Genomic DNA, 20550 nt, shown 5'->3' on the forward strand with positions numbered 1-20550 from the left:
ACAGAACAGATGCATTAAAAACACTTGTTTTATGGTTAGCCCATAAAGAACATGGAGCCTGGCTAAAAGGCAAGGAACACAAATAGGGAATCCAGTTGAGACCCAGGTCCTTTGCAACGATCTAAAACAGTGGTTCTCAACCTTTTTAATGCCGCGACCCCCAACCGATTGTAAGTCGAGGACTACTCAACCGGTTGTAAGTCGAGGACTACTCAACTGGCGCAGTACCGTTTGCAGAATGGGACTTTTGGCGGGCTCAGCAGGGCAGAGACAGCCTGGACAATTCCTATTGGCTTTTGAAAGCCAATAGAATTAGACTATTCAAGAGAGTCTATTCTATTGGCTTTCAAAAGCCAATAGAATAAAAGGGAGTAGCACAGCCAAGGAAAAGGGGAAAAAAAATAACGGACTGCATTGTTTGGCGACCCCCGTGAAATGGCCGTTCGACCCCAAATGGGGTCCCGACCCACAGGTTGAGAACCACTGATCTAAAATGAGATGTTGGGATTACAGCCATGCCCTCATGCTGCCCCTTCCTAGCACGTTCTGATCGGAATAGAATGGAGAATTATAGCAACAGCCCTTAGACTTATAGACCGCTTCACGGTGCTTCACAGCCCTCGCTAAGCGGTTTAGAGTCAACATATTGTCCCCAACCATCTGGGTCCTCATTTTACCGACCTTGGAAGGACGGAAGGCTGAGTCAACCTTGAGCCGGTCAGGATCGAACTGCTGGCAATGCTGTATTCTAACCACTGCGCCGCCACCACACACACACACCCCTACCCCTGAACTGGGGGCTCTACACATCCCTTAGGCAGGGGTAGGATGGTCGTGGCTCACGGCCACAGGATCGCTCCCTATAGGAACCACAATCGGGCAACTCTTTCCAAAGTGGCACCATTGCAACATCAGGAAATAAAAAGGGAGCTGAAAATGCTGCACAGCGTTGGTGATTAAACCCTTAATAATATAGTAGACTTAATAATGCGGTAGACCGGGTAATCTTTTGGCATCTAGCCGATGGAAGGAGAACCGAGAAGAGGTTGGCCCACAGAGTAAACCTGTTGAATCCACACACTAAGAGATCTACTTAGAGACCTGCATTTCCCAACTGGACATAAACCTGTTTTAGAAGGCGAGGATCCAACGTTGCCTTGTGTCCCTGCCTTATTATCCTTGTAGGTGTCTCCATAATGGGAAGAGAAGGCCGGCCTCCCCTTATCAATCCCATTTATTTTTCCCTGGATCAGCCACCGGACTCTTCACAGCCTCTGTGAACAGTTTGGAGGAGGAGGAGAGGAGGAGAGCATCTTTCTGCCCCATACCAGGCGCCATGAGGTCCCTCTGGAAGCGCCTGGGCTGCCTCCTTGTTGGGACCGCTATCTACCCAGCCATCTTCCTGGTCTCGGTCATCATCCAGTATGCCCAAACGTCGCTTCCTCCTGCAATTGAACAACAGTGGAAGCTCCGTTTCTGCCAGACGGTCTTCATCTCGGGCATCATTTTAGTAAGGCCTGTCTTTCGTTCCTTCCTTCTTTTCCCTCACAAACGTAGGGGAGAAGAATAGCACGGCTTTATTCTTTTCTTGCCAGGTTAGAATTAGCCTGAGTTCATCGGCGTCGCCGCCCTCCAAGCGTTTCTTGGCTTTCTTGAGCAAGAAAGCAGTGAAACTGACCGGGTCACCTGCCTGTCCAGATTGGAAGGGCTGAAATAGGAGGGGCTTCCTTCGTTTTCTTTTTCCTGGATCTCACAGCTGGGTGGTAACTGGGCCTGTCCAACTGGGCAGAGTTGGACCCAGAGCAGAAGCCTGGGGAGGTGGTTTGGTTCAGGCCAGGTGGCCAAATCCAAAGAATTTTTTCATAAATGAAAAAAAATGGGGTGAAAGTCTTTTTTTTAAAAAAAAAAGGATTTGAAAAAGAAAAATCTTAACTTGGGAGAATTATCCCTCACTATGTTTAAGTAAAGGTTTAAGTCAAAGTTAAGTTTAAAGTTTGAGTAAAAGTTAAGTTTAAAGTTTAAATCAAAGTTAAGTTTCAAGTTTGAGTAAAAGTTAAGCTTAAGGTTTGAGTAAAAGTTAAGTTTAAAGTTTAAGTCAAAGTTAAGTTTAAAGTTTAAGTAAAAGTTAAGTTTAAAGTTTGAGTAAAAGTTAAGATTAAGGTTTGAGTAAAAGTTAAGTTTAAAGTTTAAGTCAAAGTTAAGTTTAAAGTTTAAGTAAAAGTTAAGTTTAAAGTTTGAGTAAAAGTTAAGATTAAGGTTTGAGTAAAAGTTAAGTTTAAAGTTTAAGTCAAAGTTAAGTTTAAAGTTTAAGTAAAAGTTAAGTTTAAAGTTTGAGTAAAAGTTAAGATTAAGGTTTGAGTAAAAGTTAAGTTTAAAGTTTAAGTCAAAGTTAAGTTTAAACTTTAAGTCAAAGTTAAGTTAAAGTTTAAGTGCCCCCACTCAAAGTTCTCCAGCTGGATAAGATGTCACGTCCTGTCACTCCCACTCAACTCCCCAATTTGATCCAGTTTCCCTATTGACTTTGCTTATCAGAAGATCACAAAGAGGATCACATGACCCCAGGACACTGTGACATAAACACAAGTCAGTTGAGAACCAATGATATATTCTTGGAGCTGAATATCTAATATTCTTGGAACTGGGTTTCTAACAATTTAGAGTTTATTCTTATGATGTTCCTTTGTGAACTTCCAATTTTTTTTTTAGTTGGAGCCACAAAAGCCTTTTATTTTTTTCCGATTTGACTCCTTAAAACAGTCACTACTAGAGGAACCGTTGTATGCCGATTAAGATAATCTATCCAAATTAACTCCTCTTTTTTCCGTTGGCCAACAGGGAATTGTGTTGGAGGAGCTGGGTTTCAGCAGTTTCCCTGAAATCTTACGGATATTCGTTAACGGAATCCCGGCGTGCAGGGATCCGGCCCTCGTCATTCGGGACCAGAAATTTGACGGAGTGCCGGTGAGGATCTACTCATCCAAAACAGTGCCAGCTACGAAAAGAAAAGCGATGGTTTACTTCCATGGGGGCTGTGGCATTTTCGGAAGCTACGGTAAGGGGAGAGAGACGTAGTCCAAGCTAACCACAGATTGCTAAACCGAGATAGTTGGGGAATATTCAGGGCGATAAGTTGGAAGTCTGAAAAGCATCCCGGATGACAGCAAAACGCTTCTGGATGGTTGGTTACTAAAACACGCTTGTGAATTTGTTTGGCATTCCACTTCAAAGTCTCCCTCTTTCTCTCTCGCACACACAACCACACACATTAGAATAGAGCTGGAAGGGACCTTGGAGGTCTTCTAGTCTAACCCCCTGCTCAAGCAGGAGACCTTTTATACCATTCCAGACAAATGGTTGTCCAGTCTCTTCTTAAAAACCTCCAGTGTTGGAGCACCCACAATTTCTGGAGGCAGGTTGTTCCACCGGTTAATTGTCCTCACTGTCTTCACATGTTAATTGCAGATTACTTCTCTCCTTGATTTTCCTGTCCTGCCTTCGGGTGTTTTGGAGAATAAGTTGACTCCCTCTTCTTTGGGGCAGCCCCTCAAAATACTGAAATACTGCTATCATGTCCCCCCCTAGTCCTTCTTTTCTCTAGACTGGCCATCCCCAATTCCTGCAGCCGTTCTTCATATTCCAGATCTTTATTCATCTTAGTTCCTCTTCTCTGCACTTTTTCCAAAGTCCCAACATCTTTTTTGTAACGTCGGGACCAAAACTGGATGCAGTATTCCAGATGTGGCCTTACTAAGGCTTTATAAAGCGGTGCTCAATCTTCATGTGATTTTGATTCTATGCCTGTTTACCCAACCAAGGATTGTGTTGGCTTTTTTGGCTGCTGCCACACACGGCTGGCTCCTGTTTAAGTGATTGTCCACTGGGACTCTTAAGGTGCCTTTCCTGGTTACTATTTTTGAGTCAACTTTGACCTACTCTGTAGTTCTGCTTTGGTTTTGTTTTTTTGCCTAGTTGTCAAACGATGCTTTTCTCCACCTTAAATTCCATCTTGTTGAATAAGGCCTATTGTTCAACCCTGTCAAGATCTTCAATCTTCTGGGATGTTGTCTGTTCCTGCCAGTTTAGTGTCATCTACAAATCTGATGAGTTCTCCTTTCTATTCCCTCATCTAAATGATTTACTGAAGAGTTGACTGGGCCTATAATGTTCGCGTCAAGAATGCTTCTAGTCCAACTAGCTTTGTGCAAGAAGCTGAAGCGAGAGAAGGGTAGACAGGCAGACATCCCTAGATGCTGAGAGAGATTAACAGAGAGGATTAAATTCTCCTGCTAAATGTGGGAGCCATTTGCTCTACATACCTTAACTGAGCCACATCTGTATTTTAAACATCCTAGCTGCCCCCACAGCTTCATCCATTTTCAACATTGCCACAGCATTTTTGGCATGATTCCAAAAGCAAACAGCCCAGACTTTAGCAGAGGCCTGGCACCAGCCATCCAGGGCCCGATTACAAACGTTCCTTCAACTCTTGTTTAAACCAGGGAAAGCGGTTTCCAGGAATGAACCCTCATCCGTTGTAACTCATCGTTGCTTGTTTCAGATACCTACGAAAGATTCCTGTGTCACGTTGCCAAAGAGGGGGAAGCAACGGTCATCGCAGTTGGGTGAGTGTTACCTCCTTGCCCCTTTAATAGGCAGGGGGTCTCTGGGCATTTCACCAAGGTCAGCTCAACTCGCCACGGCCAATCATAAATTATATATGGAATTAAGGAGGAACTTTCTGACAGTGAGGACAATTAACCAGTGGAACGGTTTGCCGTTGTGGGTGCTCCATCACTGGAGGTTTTTAAGAAGAGACTGGACAGCCACCTGTCTGAAATGGTCTAGGGTCTCCTGCTCGAGCAGGGGGTTGGACTAGAAGACCTTCAAGGTCCCTTCCAGCTCTCTTCTCATTGACTGATTGATTGAAATGGTCTAGGGCTTCCTGCTTGAGCAGGGGGTGGACTAGAAGACCTCCAAGGTCCCTTCCAGCTCTATTCTCATTGACTGATTGATTGAAATGGTCTAGGGCTTCCTGCTTGAGCAGGGGGTGGACTAGAAGACCTCCAGGGACCCTTCCAGCTCTATTCTCATTGACTGATTGATTGAAATGGTCTAGGGCTTCCTGCTTGAGCAGGGGGTTGGACTAGAAGACCTCCAAGGTCCCTTCCAGCTCTCTTCTGATTAATTTTTTAAAAGACCGTATTACAAAAGGAGGGCAGGACCGAACTCGTCAACGTACCACCCTGGATTAAGAACCCATAATAAGCCATTTCCCACTTCTTTCAGATATGGAGTTGGGCCGGAAAACCCTTACCCAAACCAGCATGCTGAATGTCTAAAGGCCACCATCTTCCTCCTGAAACACGCCGAAGATTACGGGGTGGACAGCTCCCGTGTTATCATTTCTGGAGACAGCTTCGGGGGGTTGTTAGCCGCCCACGTTTGCCAGTTACTGGTGGATCGGTGTGATCTTCCCAAGGTCCACGCCCAAGCCTTGATCTACCCAGTGCTGCAGGCTCTGGATATGACCTTGCCGTCCTACCAGCAGAACTGCAGAAGTCCCATCTTGTGGCGCAAACTGGTGGCCTTCGCCTGCTGCCGATACTTCAACAAGCCAACTTCCTTCGTGAACGGTCTCCTGAAGAACAGCCATGTCCCGGAGGCCACCTGGCTGAAGTACCAGAAGTGGGTCGACGGCAGCCTTATCCCCGAGGAGTTCAAGGTCAGAGGCTATACACCGCAAGAGCCTCCCGGGGCTAATTTCAGCCCTCAGCTCTACGAAGAAATGAAAATGATGCTCACAGCGCCTTGCTTGCCCTTGTGTGCGGACGACGGGGTGATCTCCAAGCTCCCTCGGACCTTCCTTTTGACCTGCGAGTTTGATGTCCTTCGCGATGACGGGCTGCTGTACGTGAAGCGGCTGACGGACAACCGTGTGCCGGTCACCTGGAGCCACATAGAGAATGGCGTGCATGGCGTTCTCGTGTTCTTTGACTATCGCCTCCTGTCGTTTACCTTAGCCAACAGGATTGCACGCGACGTCAGCAAGTTTATCAGAGGCTTGTGAGGGGCAAATTAAACCTAAGAATTAATCTTCTTCCTGAAATGCAGAGAATTCAGTGGCCCAGATTTAGGAAAAACTGGTTAAATGCTGGTTAATGAACCCCAAACCAGGGTCCTCCTCATCCAAACGCAGCTCTTAAAATCAAGCCGATTCTCTGGTTCATAAGAACTCATGAAGGAAGATGAACTTTCACGGGAAAATTTTCAAGCCCTCCTAAATGCAACTTGGTGTAGACCTCACGGGATTTCCAATTAACAGAATAACAAGCGTTGGAAGGGACCTTGGAGGTCTTCTAGTCTAACCCCCCCCCACTAAAGCAGGAAAAATTATATCATTTCAGACAAATTTCTCCTTAGTTCGATGTAAGCTTGTTCTCTCCTTGATGAGTTTCCAACCATTGTTTCTTGTCCTGCCTTCAGGTGCTTTAGTTGACCCCCCCCTTTTCTGGGGCAGCCCCTCAAATATGGGGAGACTGTCATCCTATCAGAATAACAGAACTTGTCAAAATAGCACTTGTCAAATTAGTAACATGATTGTTACTAATCTTTCGTTAAGTGGTGTGGATGCTCCATCACTGAAGGCTTTTCCAAAAGAGACTGAAGAACCATTTGTCTGAAATGGTCTAGGATCTCCTGCTCGAGCAGGGGGCTGGACTAGAAGACCTCTAAGGTCCCTTCCAGCTCCTATTCTATTCTATTCTATTCTATTCTATTCTATTCTATTCTATTCTATTCTATTCTATTCTTTTTAAATTCACTGCAGGGCAACTAGCCATGGGAGAATTCAACAATTCAATTTAATTATTTAAAATAATTTAATTTTTTTTTTGTCTTTCACCTTTCATTTTGCCCCTCCTCTGGCCTTCTTTAATCATTCTATTCCACCGTTTCTTTGATATTACTGTAACTCGTCCTGTGGCAAGTTGTCCTACATCCACAAGATTCAACACTATTAAATTCTGCAACATACTTGACAGCCTATGTTTCATCCATTCCACTCAGTTTTAAAAACATTTATTGATTTTTTTCCCCCACCTACAAGTATTTACTCTAATGTTGTAAGTCCACTTGACATGAATGGGAGTGTTCCTAATGTCACTTTTAAGCTGATGTTCTTAAGTGGAGATGTTCCCTTTTATTTGTAGATAGAAAACATTTCTACTAGAAAACATGGTTCTTAGGCAAGTTAGAAATGAATTATTTTGCTTTCAAATCTGACAGTCAGATGGTAGTCAATGTATGTAATTGTTTTAACAAATCCGAAGCAAATTGGGAAAAAGAATTCTTTTTATTTCGCAGCAAATAATTTGACACAATGTTTGTTAATGTTCCCAAGAATTCCAGTGAATTTTCAGCACCTTCAAAACTTTTCAGATATACTGCAAGAGTCCAAGCTTTGCTCTATGACACATTTTGGCCATTTAGCCTAAATGTACTTAACTGATTTTGATCTACTGCTCATTAGCAGTTTGAGTCTTGTTAAGCTTGCCATTAAAATTCTCCGTCTTCGTTTATGTGCTGAATTTTGCAGCTCAGGGGAAAAACAAAAATCCTTTTGCATTTTAGAATAAACGTCACCGGGAAATTCCGAGATTGGAATCATTTCAGTTGCAAAACAACCTTCAAAGAATGAAAAAGATAGAAACCAGTAAATAACGTTGTTCAACTATATTGTAATATTTTAAACTTTATTGTTTATTGCCCCCGTATCTTCTCAGTCAATCCCCAACCATGAAAACCCCAACGTAGGTATGTATAAAGTTTAAATCACGGCAATTGGAGCAAAGTTTATTAAAGTTTATTAATTTCGTAACTTCTTCCGTCGAAATGAAAACAACAAAACATCTCCGTTTTAATAAACGTTGGTCCAGTTGCTATGATGTAGCCTTTTTAGATACCGTTGGCCTGGATAATTAAGTTTCCATTTATATGAAAATCCCAACAGTTTCCCAACATCTATGGACCGGCTACCAAATTTCTTCCATAAGAAAAAGAGTAAGCTTTATGAAACAGAATGACTTTCCCCAAAGATAATATAAGAGTAAAAATGGGAGATACAAAGGACCAGAAAAGTCATTAAATTAAACAGAGAATTATCCCTCAGATTTTGGGTGAAATAAGCATTCGGTATCTGCTGCTAAGTTGGGTGTTTCCCACCGTGGAGCCCAAAATTTATGTTGCTAAGTGAAACATTTGTTAAGTGAGTGAAGCAGACAGACCCACCTTGTTTGCTGCTTCCAAGGCATTTATCAGAGTCTGTAATTCCTCTTTATTAATTTCAACGGAGATATATTTGAGATCACCATCTCTAGACAAATCCAGATCCAGGTTTAAAAGCGGCATCTGGAGCATGGACAACTTATCGCTAGAAAGCGCAAGCTGTAAAGTAAAGCAAACACAACACAACTAAGACCTGGTTGTTGTTTGTTTTTAAAAAAATCAGAATCCATGAAAAGAAATAAATAAAGGATCTTTCTTTTGCTTTTGCCCAACTTTTGCTTCAGAGTCCTTCACATCTCCCTTCTTCCTCAGAGTTTGGGATTCCTAGAATATTATGCAGACAAGAAGTGAGAAGGCTAATCTCACCTTGAGCTGCCAGTCAAAATTCAAGAGCTGGGAGGAACAAATAGCATTTGTTTTTCCAATCAGGGCTTGCCTGATATCAGGTTTTCTGCCTTTCAAACAAGCCAGCATTGCTCTTTGAGTGTCGGGATTTAACTCAGCCAATGGCCGAGCAGCCTACAAAGAAAAGAAACAATTAGCGGTACAAGAGCAACGCTTAAGCCAGTACAGTTCTTATCCAATAAAAACTAAACTATCCTAAGGCAGGTGTGAAAGTCCAGGTGTGTTACTTTTTGTCTGGGACAGCTCCTGCTGCCTGCAGGCACCAGCGCCCAGCTTGTTGCAAATACAGCTAATCCTCTAGTAGCTACTAACACAATGGGGAGAAAAAAAAGTCACTTTGAAACATGCACCGGTGGGTCCATAAGCAAATTTTACCTGTGAATCTGAATAGAAAAACCCACAACCAAATTCTCCACAAATAAAGCTTGGCTTGTAATGTTCTTAATACGTTTTTTTTTCCTGTGAAATAATTTTGACTTAATCCGCAGAATTAAGTCTCTCTTTTCTATACATACCTCTTCATCAGAAAGGTCTTTTCCAACGGTTTTCCTGAAGTACGAGGCTGTTTGTTCTAGAGCCTCCATCCATTCTGCTAAGTCCCAAATAGCATTATAGTCCTGGTGCCGAGGGAAAGCGTAGCCACACAGCCCATCGACCACCTTGTGAAGGAACTGCGAGAAAAAATTGGCATAAACAGGAACTTTCATGGCATGATTTCTTAAATGCCACGACTAGGCGGAAGTATAGATATTCTCCGGCTGACAACAGTTTGTTTAGTGACTGTCCAAAGTTACGATGTCACTGAAAAACTTACGACTGTTTTTCACAGCATCCCCCATGCTCAAAATTCAGGCACTTGGCAATTGATTCGTATTTATGACGGTCGCAGTTGCATCTCTCCAAAAGGAAAAGGGAGATGCAAATGCAACAGGTAAGGGGCTGAACTAGAAGACCTCCAAGGTCCCTTCCTACTCTGCTCTTGTTATGCTGTATGAAAGTGTCTCCTGCTTGAGCAGGGGGCTGGACTAGAGGACCTCCGAGGTCCCTTTCCAACTCTGCTCTTGTTATGCTGTATGAAAGTGTCTCCTGCTTGAGCAGGGGGCTGGACTAGAGGACCTCCGAGGCCCCTTTCCAACTCTGCCATTGTTATGCTGTATGAAAGTGTCTCCTGCTTGAGCAGGGGGCTGGACTAGAAGACCTCCGAGGCCCCTTTCCAACTCTGTTATTCAACACAGCAAGGATGCTACAGGAAGAGACTAAGTAAAACGCCCTACTACGCATGTGCAAAAAACAAAACAAACCCCACGAACATGCGCATGCGCACACAGATAACACAGATTCTGCGACCCGCTCTGCGCATGCGCAGCTAGCGTCGAGCGTTCGGTGCCCGAACCGAGGGGAAATGAAAGGAAAGAAGGTGCTCCGGTGGTGCAGAAACCGTCCGGCCCATAATAAAACTCGTCCCTTCTTTCGGTGCTTACCTTCGCCGCCTCGGCCTCCGGCAATTTCTCCAAAAGCTTCATTTTCTACTGCGCACGCGCAAGAGTCCCGGCGGGTCTGCCTGGCTCGCTTTTTTTTTGAAAAGGGCGTTGTGCGCACGCGTAGTTTCCTGCGGCCAGCCGTGGCCTGTTCTGCGCAGGCGCAGCCTTGCTGCCGGTCACGTGAGGAGCATCCCATCCCGGGAATTGTAGTTTTTTAACCCCAAAGCTCTTGCTTTGTCACCTGTATTACGCCTCTCCTAGTGTAGCCTTGCCAGTTTAATAATAATAATAATAATGCCATCTTCTGACTTCCCAAGTCAAGGGGGGAAACAGACTCACTTAACAACTGTTTGCCTCGCTTAACAACTGCAGTGATTCACTCAGCAATGGTTAAGAAAGGCCATAAAATGGAGCAAAACTCACAATTGTCTCACTTAACAAACATCTCGCTTAGCGACAGGAGCTTTTGGCTCCGTTGTGGTCGTGAGTTGTGGCCGTTCCTGTGTTTGCAAGTGGGAGGACACATTTCAACCCAGGGAACCCGGGAGAGCCGTCTCGGGGCTGCAACAATTCTTTGCCTTGACTGTTCTAGAACGTTCGTAACAATGGACTTCAGTTGCTGGTTCCAAAGCTTCTTCAAGCTTGGCACCCAGGTATGCTGGCTTAGGTGCCCCCTGCCAAGATTTTAAGCCACAATGGCTTGAGGGAACTGTTCAGTTTCCTTCTTTAAAAACTCTGATTGGACGTAGAGTCCAAACAAGTAAGTTCCTGTATTGTTATTTTTTTTTAATTGCCTGCTTTCTTCAGCTTCCATTAGTGATGTCTTCTATGGGATCAGATGTGGGCAAAAACTCTACCCTGGGTAAGGTAACAGAATGACAGAGCTGGAAGGGACCTTGGAGGTCTTCTAGTCCAGCCCCCTGCTCAAGCAGGAGACACTTTCAATACAGAATAAGAGAGCTGGAAGGGACCTTGGAGGTCTTCTAGTCCAGTCATGCAAAAATGTACAGTATCTGTGTAGCCCGATCAAAAGGGCAGTGCACAAAACTATTAAAATTAAGAGGATTGAATAAGGTGCTGAAAAGCAAAAAGGACCGGGGTGGGGATTTGGGTTTGCAATGACCACTCCACTAAATATATTCTGTTCCTTTTTTCTTCCAGGTTTGTCAGGTTCTTTTTCTCAGAAGATGGGAGAGAGACTGTGGGGAGTGCAATATTGTCGCCGGTGGCTGATATCGGCCTTGGGCAGGCAGAACAAAATTAAGCCCAACGCTCCGAGTTGTGACACCTTACTGTTGCCTGAAAAATCGAAGAAACACAGAGTAGTTATTCCTTGGTCGACCCATTTCAAAGAAGAGCATAAAAAAGTCACCAACCTTTATGTGAACAACAAAATACGGACGACAAAATACCGGTTTTGGTCCTTTATACCTAGGAATCTTTTTGAACAGTTCCATAGGTGATGCATTTGTTTACTTGTTTTATTTGAGTTATATGACCAACTTCACCATAATTCATAATTCAATTAGACACAAAGAAAGTTTTTTCCCCCCATGCCATCACTCTGCTAAACAACTAATTCCCACAACACTCTCTTATGCCCTGGGGGGGGGGGTGTCAAACCACCTAGCAGAGCTGTTTTACTATTATCCTTCTCATCTTTCCTATTATCTATTCCTTTAGCATCTCATGACTATAACTGTGTTATTGGTTTCTTATGATTTGTGTTGATTGCTTTTATTTAGTATCTTATGACTGTCAGACTGAGTGTTATATCATTTATGAAGATTGCATTTTATGATTATGGTCATTATTTATCACTTGTTGCTTGTATGTACACTGAGAGCTTATGCACTTGGGACAAATTCCTTGTGTGTCCAATCACATTTGGCCAATAAAGAATTCTATTCTATTCTATTCTGTAATCCTATTCTATTCTAATTTCTATTCTGTTATTCTATTCTATTCTATTCTAATTTCTATTCCATTCCATTCCATTATTTTCTCTTCTATTCTATTCCGTTCCATTCCATTCCATATTCTAATTCTATATTCTGTTCTGTTCTTTCTATTTCTAGTCTGTTTCTATTCTAGAGTCTCAACATGTTTTTTTAACACTGCAGTAACCAAAGCTGAACTATTTAAACGGAATATTTAAGACAAAAAAGGAACAAAAATCCGGATATTTGAGAATGCATATGATAAACACCTACAGTTTGTGAATACGTAATGTTCTGATTGGACACACTGCGTCTCATATGTTTACCTGTGTGTGTATTTTGTTCTATTTCAGAGTTGCCAATCTGTACTTCCTATTTATAGTGCTGCTTAACTGGGTTCCAGCGGTGGAGGCTTTTAGGAAGGAAATCACCATGATCCCCCTGTGTGTGGTTCTCACCATTATTGCAGTGAAAGACGGCCTGGAGGACTACACAAAGTACAAACTCGACAAGAAGATAAACAATTTCGTCACCAGAGCATATTGTAGGTATGTAACGCGGCCTGTGCAACATAGTAAGGCCTCAGTTTAAGGGCCACAGGGATGCTGCGACCGCCGTAAGTGTGAAAAATGGTCCTGCGTCATGTTGTAACTTTGAACGGCCACTAAACCATTGTAAGTAGAGGACTGGCCTGTATCAAACCACGGCACGCTCTTGTTTTCCGTTGACTTGACGGAGCTTTTTTCCCCTTCTTTTCCAGAAAAGCGAAGGACTACGTGAATAAGTTTTGGAGCGACGTCGCCGTGGGTGACTTTATCCGACTGTCGTGTAACGAGGAGATTCCAGCGGACATGATCCTGATCTATTCCAGCGACGGGGATGGAATCTGCCACCTTGAGACGTCAAGCCTGGACGGAGAGACCAACCTGAAGCAGAGGCAGGTGGTAAAAGGCTTTGCTGAGCAGGTATTGAGAAAAGACGAGTAATCCTCAACTTACAGCCGTTCATTTAGTGACCCAAGTTACGACGGTACTGGAAAAAGTGCCTTGGGACCGTTTCCCGTCCTTTCCTTTTATTGCATATATTTCTCCCACAGCTAACCATTACCTAAATATTTGGGTCCAGCGCCTTCCCCGAGGATGGACATTTTAGCAAAAGCAAACGCACCCATGTCCTTGTGTCGGCTAGCATGGATAGAAATCTCATTATTTCTAGAAATTATAACATTCTGCACCTGGATTTATTTTTTTTGGGGGGGGATCTTCCTCTTTTGCAGGCCTATGAAATTAATCCAGAAGACATTATATGCAGAATAGAATGTGAGACTCCTAACAATGACCTTACCTCCTTCCGGGGCTTCATGTAGGTACTTTTGAAGTTGCTCTTAAACATCCTTCTTCCGTTTGAGGAGAAACAAAAGAAAACGTGGGGTGCTCCTTTCCTAAGCAGGACTATAGATAGTCCTCAATTTACAACAGTTAACTTAGTGACCAAAGTTACGAAGGCACCAATAAACAGTAGTTAGGACCGTTTTTCATATTTGGGACCGTTGCAGCATCCAGGGTCACGTGATCAAAATCCCAAAGCTTTGACAACTGACTCCTACTTACAACGGTCGCGGTGTCCCCGGCTCACATCCATAACTCTTAATTAATATTGCCAGAATTTCGTGTTTTCCTCTTAATCATATTTAATTTTCTAAGAGGCCTAAATAATAGCATATTAAAAATCTAAATATATTGCACCGAAATAGCACATCGTATTAAAACCAAGAAGGGTGATTCGCACTTACGACGGTCGCGGTGTCTCCCGGGGTCACGCGCAGTCAAGTGGGAAGAAGCCGGATTCATTTCATAACCATGAGAATTAATCTTAGATTTCCGAACGTTACAGTGAGAATGTGGATCAGGAGCGAGTGGGCCTAAATAAGGACAACCTCTTGATGCGTGGATGTATTGTCAGAAACACCGAAGCTGTTGTCGGGATTGTGGTGTACGCAGGTGGGTGCCATGCCTGGGTTGTGTGGGAGCGAAAGAGGTATCGGCCCCTTCGTTGGGTCAATTAGGAAGTCGCAAAACACAGTTCCAGAACTTTAAGTAGTTAAATGGAAAGGATTATATGGAGGCGAAGTTCTGTAAATTGCATGGACATATTGTCTGTGTTAATAATAATAATAGTAGTGTAGTAATAATAATAATAGTAGTAGTAGTAGTAATAGTAATAAAGTTGGAAGGGACCTTGGAGGTCATCTAGTCCAACCCCCTGCTCAGGCAGGAAACCCTATACCATTTCAGACAAATGGCTGTCCATTGTCTTCTTAAAAACTTCCAGTGTTGGAGCATTCACCGCTTCTGGAGGCAGCGGAGAGAAGCAGCCTGGAATTAAGGAGGAATTTCCTGACAGTGAGGACAATTAACCAGTGGAACAGCTTGCCACCAGAAGTTGTGGGTGCTCCATCACTGGAGGTTTTTAAGAAGAGACTGGACAGTCACTTGTCTGGAATGGTATAGGTTCTCCTGTTTGGGTGGGGGGCTGGACTAGAAGACCTCCACGGTCCCTTCTAACTCTGATATCCAGAACGGTATAGGGTCTCCTGTTTGAGCAGGAGGGGTTGGACTAGAAGACCTCCAAGGTCCCTTCCAGCTCTATTCTGATTGATTGATTGATCGATCAAAGTTCACGTGATTTAGAACAGATCGCGTAAGCACTGCATAAGCATGAGTTAAGGATTTGCTTTGCACTGAAACATCCAATGTGGTTTTTTTTTGTGTGTGTGTGTATGTGTGTTTGTGTTGCAAGGTCACGAAACAAAAGCCATGTTAAACACAACAGGAGCTCGCTACAAGCGAAGTAAACTGGAGAAGAGAATGAACAAGGACATCCTCTGGTGTGTGTTGCTTCTAATAGTGATGTGTTTTATCGGGGCGATCGGTAAGTTAAAGGCAAGACTAACTGATGTATAAAAGGAGGAAAGTCAGAAGCTTTTTAAAATTTGTTTGTTTGATTTTTTTGTTTGTTTGTTGCTTATTTTACTTTCAGTCTTTCAAATTTGCTAAGCCTGATTGGAGAGAGAGAGAGAGAGAGAGAGAGAGAGAGAGAGAGAGAGAGAGAGACCGCAATATGAACAACATGATAGATATTTTAATATCAAGTAATTTAGCTTAAGACCGAAAACTTTTATTATACAACGTATACTTTTGATATAGGCTCTTCCTCCATTGTTTTAAAGAACAGTAAATCATGCTGATCGTTTGATGTTTAATTGCCCCAAATCTTTCTTTCCTTTCCTTAAAGGCCACCGGCGTTGGCTAAGTGCCAGCAAGAGGCCCCCTCTCTACGCAAGCGGGAAAGAACTCCCTGTAGAATTGGGAGGATTTTTAATGTTCTGGACGATGATCATTTTATTGCAGGTAATTTCACAGCTGGTTCCCTCTAACTTTTTTGATTTATGTCCCTGTGATCTGAAAGGACTTGGGTTTCAAGCAATGTTTTTCTTGTACAGGCAGTCCTTGACTTACCATTAGAATTCAGCCCAAAATTTCTGTTGCCAAACGAAACATTCGTTAGGTGAAGTTTTATCAATGGCTGGAGAAAAGAATAAAGGATTAGGAAATAAATTTGTGTTAGTGAATGATAAACTCAGGCAACACGTTGGTTGAATAAGTACTACTGAATTGTATAGAAAAAAAAATTAATAAAACCCTTTTAAAAAAACCCTTTTTTGTTGCTTTAACACAGGTCCACCCACCGCCAGATTTTGGGTGACGTTTCCAACATTTGCTAAATCTATTTTAAAACGTTTTTGCTAAATGTTTAACATTTTTAAACCCTTGGGCTAACCTAGCAGGTGGTAAGTGCCATCTATGTAGGACACCTTATGTAAGTTTTCTAGGTTAAGAGATGTCCGTTGCCAATTTATAATTATAAATCGCCTCGCAGGTCTTGATCCCAATCTCTCTCTACGTATCCATTGAATTTGTCAAGCTGGGACAAATCTTTCTGATACGAAATGACCTGGATTTATACGACGAAGCCTCCGATCGAAAGATACAGTGCGGATCGCTGAATATCGCAGAAGATCTGGGCCAGATCGAATACATTTTCTCAGACAAAACCGGAACGCTGACAGAGAATAAAATGGTGTTTCGGAGATGTAGCATTGCGGGATTAGAATATGGCCATGAAGAAAATGGTAAGACTGAGGGCAAATCCACGGAGGGGCTCCTTTTAATAAAAGACAACCAGTCCTCGGTTTACAGCGGTCCACTTAGCGAAAGGAACCTGAAAACTAGACGGCAAATATTTTGATAATTCATATCAGCGCTTCTGAGGTGCCCCGATTTATAGGAATACCTAATCCACTAGACAATTTGAGGATTTTTTTTTTTAAATTAAATTTAAGGTCAGCCTCAATCATTTCACCTGAAGAGGGGTCCACGAATAGTCTTCGGTTTACAATGGTCCGCTTAGAGACCATTCAAGCACCAAAAAAAGTGACAGGAGACCATTTTTCACACTTGCGACCCCCACGGTCAGGTGAATGAAAAGGGGGGCAAACAGGTGTCTTGCTTTGCAGCCGAGATTCGGGATGCTCCGTTGCGGTTTCATAAGCCGACGACTGCCCGTAACACAGCTGTTTTTTCTCCACAACTAGCCAAAAGACTGGAAACGTATCAAGATTACGAAGAGGAAGACGACGAGGCAGCTTATTTTTCTTCCCACTCTTCGCTGAGGCACGCAGCCAGGCCGAGGTTCTTCAGCCACAGGTCCAGTGAATTTCTGAATTCCCGGATTCTTCAAAAGACCAGCAGCATGGGACTTGGTAGCTGGAGACATCTCGCTTTCAGCAGCCCTCTGGTAAGGGTTCCCAAATCAACCCGTCTCTGCGTGAGAGCCCAGCAGAGTTGCCAACCTTATTCCATCCTACCTCTTACATTACATCAGCTGGTTAGCTGTTAAATTATGACCTTGATCATAGGCTTTCAGCCTCCTCCCTGCTGTCGTTAGAAAACACTTTTTAAAAAAATAACAAATCGGCACACGACTGAAATGGGGAAGAAAAAAAAAAACCTGACTTTGTTCTTGTAATATTACCCACAGGAGACGGATGTTGTGCCAGATATGCGACTATTAAAAAAAGTGAACCGGATCTCATCCAGAGCATACTCCTACCCAGGCAAACAGAAACTGATCCCGGAAATAGTGTACATCACTGAGTTCTTCATAGCCCTGGCAATTTGCAACACGGTGGTCGTCTCAGAACCTGACCAACCACGACTTAAGGTGAGTATAGAGGATAGATCTATACTCTATATAGCGGGACCTTGGAGGTCTTCTAGTCCAACCCCCTGCTCAAGCAGAAGACCTTATACCATTCCAGACAAGTAGCTGTCCAGTCTCTTTTTGAAAACCTCCAGGGATGGAGCAGTTACAACTTCTGGTGGCAAGGTGTTCCACTGGTTGATTGTCTTCCATGTTAGGTAATTTCTCGTTAGTTCTAGGTTGGTTCTCTCCTTGATTAGTTTCGATCCATTTGTTTCATTTTTGGATTATACAGTGTGTTGAGCCATATTGACAACATGGGGTCGTGCCTCCGGAGAGACCCCTAGACTGTAATCCATTTTTGAATATTTATAGATCGCTCCTTGTTTTACAGAGGAGGTGGTCTTCCATGGTCAAGATGCCGGCTTTAAACCTGGGCGAATTTAAAAATATCTTCCAAAGGTTGTCGAGCCGCAGAATGAGCTTGCAAAGTCCAGATTCTTCGGGAGGACAAAAAGAGAGTGCCAAAAACCCCGAAAAGTTATCTGTTCATGTGAAGTTTCCGTCTTCGCCAGCACAGATATTGGACACTCTGGAAATGCCAGCGGGGTCCCCTAGCCCCAAAAAGTCAGACATTTTAAGATTACCGGAAGACCGCCCAGACCGATTGTCGTACGAGTCATTAAATATTCCAGAGATATGTTACGAGGCCGAGAGTCCCGACGAAGCGGCCTTGGTGCACGCTGCCAGGGCTTACCAATGCACCTTGAAAGCTAGAAGTCCCGAGCAGGTGCAGATCGACTTTGCGTCTTTGGGAATGCTAACGTTCCAGCTTCTGCACCTGTTGCCTTTCGACTCCGTCCGGAAACGTATGTCCGTGGTGGTGAAGCATCCCATGTTAAACCAAGTGGTGGTGTACACAAAAGGAGCAGACACCACCATCATGAATTTGCTGGACCTGGGATTAACAGGTTAGGGGCCGCGACCATCATAAATAGCAGTCAGTTGCCAAGCCTTTGAATTTTGATCACATAACCACAGAATCAAGAGAATTGATTTAGTTGTTTTTCCAAAGTCTTATATATTTAATATTCTCTGCCCCTGTCTTTTATTTAAATTCAGGCAAAGATAAGATAGGGGCACAGAGGAAGATAGTCCAAGAAAGAACACAGAGGCACTTAAATGATTATGCCAGACAAGGACTACGCACGCTTTGTATCTCTATGAAGGTAATTTTGCAAAAAAAGGATGACGCCTGAAGAATTCACAAGAATCTCCTTTTTAAAGATTTCTGATATGAAAAAAAAAAATTTGACTTCATATTTTTTTCCCCCTAGTTTAGGAAACAGCAGCCAGGGCATAATCAGACATCCCTGTTTATTGGTGTGGTTCAATCCACTGCTGAAAATAATGGATAATATAGATTCTGCTCTAAGCTGCTCTTTTGTGCCATGGGGAATGTATGTTCCAATCCATGCTGGCTCGGGAATTCTGGGAGTTGAAGTCTACAAGTTGTAAAGGCAGGCATAGTTGTCCACCTTAAACGTGGATTATGGCTCCTTATATTTGGGATAGAAAGTTGGATAGATTCTTCTCCTCCTCTTCCTCCTCCTCCTCCTTCAATTTCCTCCTCCCCCACCCAACTCACTGCAGGGCAACTCAGCATGGAACAATTCAATAATTCAATTACTTAAAACAAATATATATATATATATATATATTATATAGATATATATATATATATAATATATATTATATGTTTTCTGAGGTTTTTGCGGGTATTTTGTATGTAGGTCTTTGGCTGTTCGGTTTTCTCCCGCGTAAAATTGGAAGTGTCTTGGCGACGTTTCGACGAAGTCCCATTCGTCATCTTCAGGCTGGTGCTTTCAGCTTCGTGCTTTGCTTTGCTGCTCAAAGCACGAAGCTGAAAGCACCAGCCTGAAGATGACGAATGGGACTTCGTCGAAACGTCGCCAAGACACTTCCAATTTTACGCAGGAGAAAACCCGAACAGCCAAAGACCTACATATATATATATATATATATATATATATATATATATATATATATATATATATATTATATATATATATGTGCTTCGAGCAGCAATGAAAACCTCAGAAAACATATATATTATATATATAATATATATATATATATATATATATATATATATATATATATATATATATATATATTTTTGTCCTTCATTTTGTCTCTCCTTTGGCACCCCTCCTTAAAGTTTAAGGATTCTATTCCACCATTTCTTTGATATTAGTGTAAACTCATGTCCCACGGCCAGCTGTAATGTCAGCGTTGCCATTCTATGATGGTGTATTTTGGGGGGCCGTTCAGGTGCTGAGCAACGAGGAATATGAAGAGTGGCTGAAAGGACAATATGTAGCCGAGAGCAGCATAGAAAACCGAGAGCAGCTACTTCTGGAGTCAGCGGAGAGACTTGAAAACAAATTAATTCTGCTGGGTGAGTTGGAAAAGCAAACGGATGCTAAATTTTTTAAAGTGCAGGAACCGGTCCCTGGGGCCCAAACAGCTGGGGACCTCTGCCTTAGAAAGTTCGTGGCATCGCTTTATAAACTTTGCTAGCCAATCAACACTGGACAATAGAGTTACCACCGTGTAAAGAAGACATCCGTCATTCCTGTACGAGCCTTTATTCCCTCCTCAGTACATCACATCCGTGGACTTGTTTCCCACACTTGCGTGAAATCGGCCCCTGACGCAAAGGCTGATTTACAGAAGGGAGATAGCCGTAGTTAGGCAAGGCTATCCAGTTTGTTTGTTTGTTTTCCTAGTCCCAGTTACAAAATCCTTACATTCTGAAAAGTTTTTGAGTTTCCCATTTCAGGAAAGTGTATCTTTTCAATGCCAAAGGGACAGTTTGGACTGTGTTTTGAACCAGTGGAACAACCTGCCTCCAGAAGTGGTGGGTGCTCCAACACTGAAAGTTTTTAAGAAGAGACTGGACAGCCATTTGTCAGAAATGGTCTGTTTCCTGCCTGAGCAGGGGGTTGGACTAGATGACCTCCAAGGTCCCTTCCAACTTTATTATTATTATTATTATTATTTTGGATCATCGCACAGTCAGCCAGATGTTCAGACTGGATTTGGCATTTTGTCTACCTATTGAGTCCTTACCCAGGACCTGGGATAGGCAGATG

General features: G+C 43.0%; 3 protein-coding genes across 7 annotated transcripts in view; 2 read left to right on the forward strand and 1 right to left on the reverse strand.

The window, feature by feature from the left end:
* The first annotated feature begins 763 nt into the window (after positions 1–763).
* On the forward strand, positions 764–6356 carry LOC120319130 (arylacetamide deacetylase-like 4). Its single transcript, XM_039367550.1, has 4 exons — positions 764–1510; positions 2836–3052; positions 4559–4622; positions 5287–6356. Exons 1-4 carry the CDS (start codon positions 1337–1339, stop codon positions 6065–6067), a joined length of 1236 nt encoding a protein of 411 aa, XP_039223484.1. The 5' UTR covers positions 764–1336; the 3' UTR covers positions 6068–6356.
* A 976-nt stretch (positions 6357–7332) lies between these two features.
* On the reverse strand, positions 7333–10314 carry COMMD8 (COMM domain containing 8). The gene is made up of 5 exons (XM_039367552.1): positions 10170–10314; positions 9204–9359; positions 8650–8802; positions 8287–8442; positions 7333–7683 (listed from the first exon to the last, which is right to left on the reverse strand). The coding sequence occupies exons 1-5, from the start codon at positions 10209–10211 to the stop codon at positions 7663–7665; spliced, it is 528 nt and encodes a 175-aa protein (XP_039223486.1). The 5' UTR covers positions 10212–10314; the 3' UTR covers positions 7333–7662.
* The window catches only part of ATP10D (ATPase phospholipid transporting 10D (putative)), a 33441-nt gene continuing 22256 nt past the window's right edge, over positions 9366–20550 (forward strand). For 3 of the 5 annotated variants that reach the window (XM_039367541.1, XM_039367545.1, XM_039367546.1), the window contains exons 1-14: positions 10428–10929; positions 11331–11628; positions 12463–12657; positions 12870–13074; positions 13386–13471; positions 14003–14109; positions 14909–15040; positions 15404–15519; positions 16049–16301; positions 16764–16966; positions 17210–17392; positions 17766–18342; positions 18494–18600; positions 19727–19853. In XM_039367541.1, the coding sequence (XP_039223475.1) occupies positions 11357–11628; positions 12463–12657; positions 12870–13074; positions 13386–13471; positions 14003–14109; positions 14909–15040; positions 15404–15519; positions 16049–16301; positions 16764–16966; positions 17210–17392; positions 17766–18342; positions 18494–18600; positions 19727–19853 (2563 nt within the window). In that variant the 5' untranslated portion in view covers positions 10428–10929; positions 11331–11356. Of the gene's footprint in view, positions 10162–10427; positions 10930–11330; positions 11629–12462; positions 12658–12869; positions 13075–13385; positions 13472–14002; positions 14110–14908; positions 15041–15403; positions 15520–16048; positions 16302–16763; positions 16967–17209; positions 17393–17765; positions 18343–18493; positions 18601–19726; positions 19854–20550 lie in introns of those variants that run through there. The other 2 variants (XM_039367543.1, XM_039367542.1) reach the window with 2 other exon arrangements.

Source organism: Crotalus tigris, unplaced genomic scaffold (assembly GCF_016545835.1).
Source record: "Crotalus tigris isolate CLP2741 ecotype Arizona unplaced genomic scaffold, ASM1654583v1 scf7180000020588.15403103151:6194809, whole genome shotgun sequence".
Lineage (NCBI taxonomy): Eukaryota > Metazoa > Chordata > Lepidosauria > Squamata > Viperidae > Crotalus > Crotalus tigris.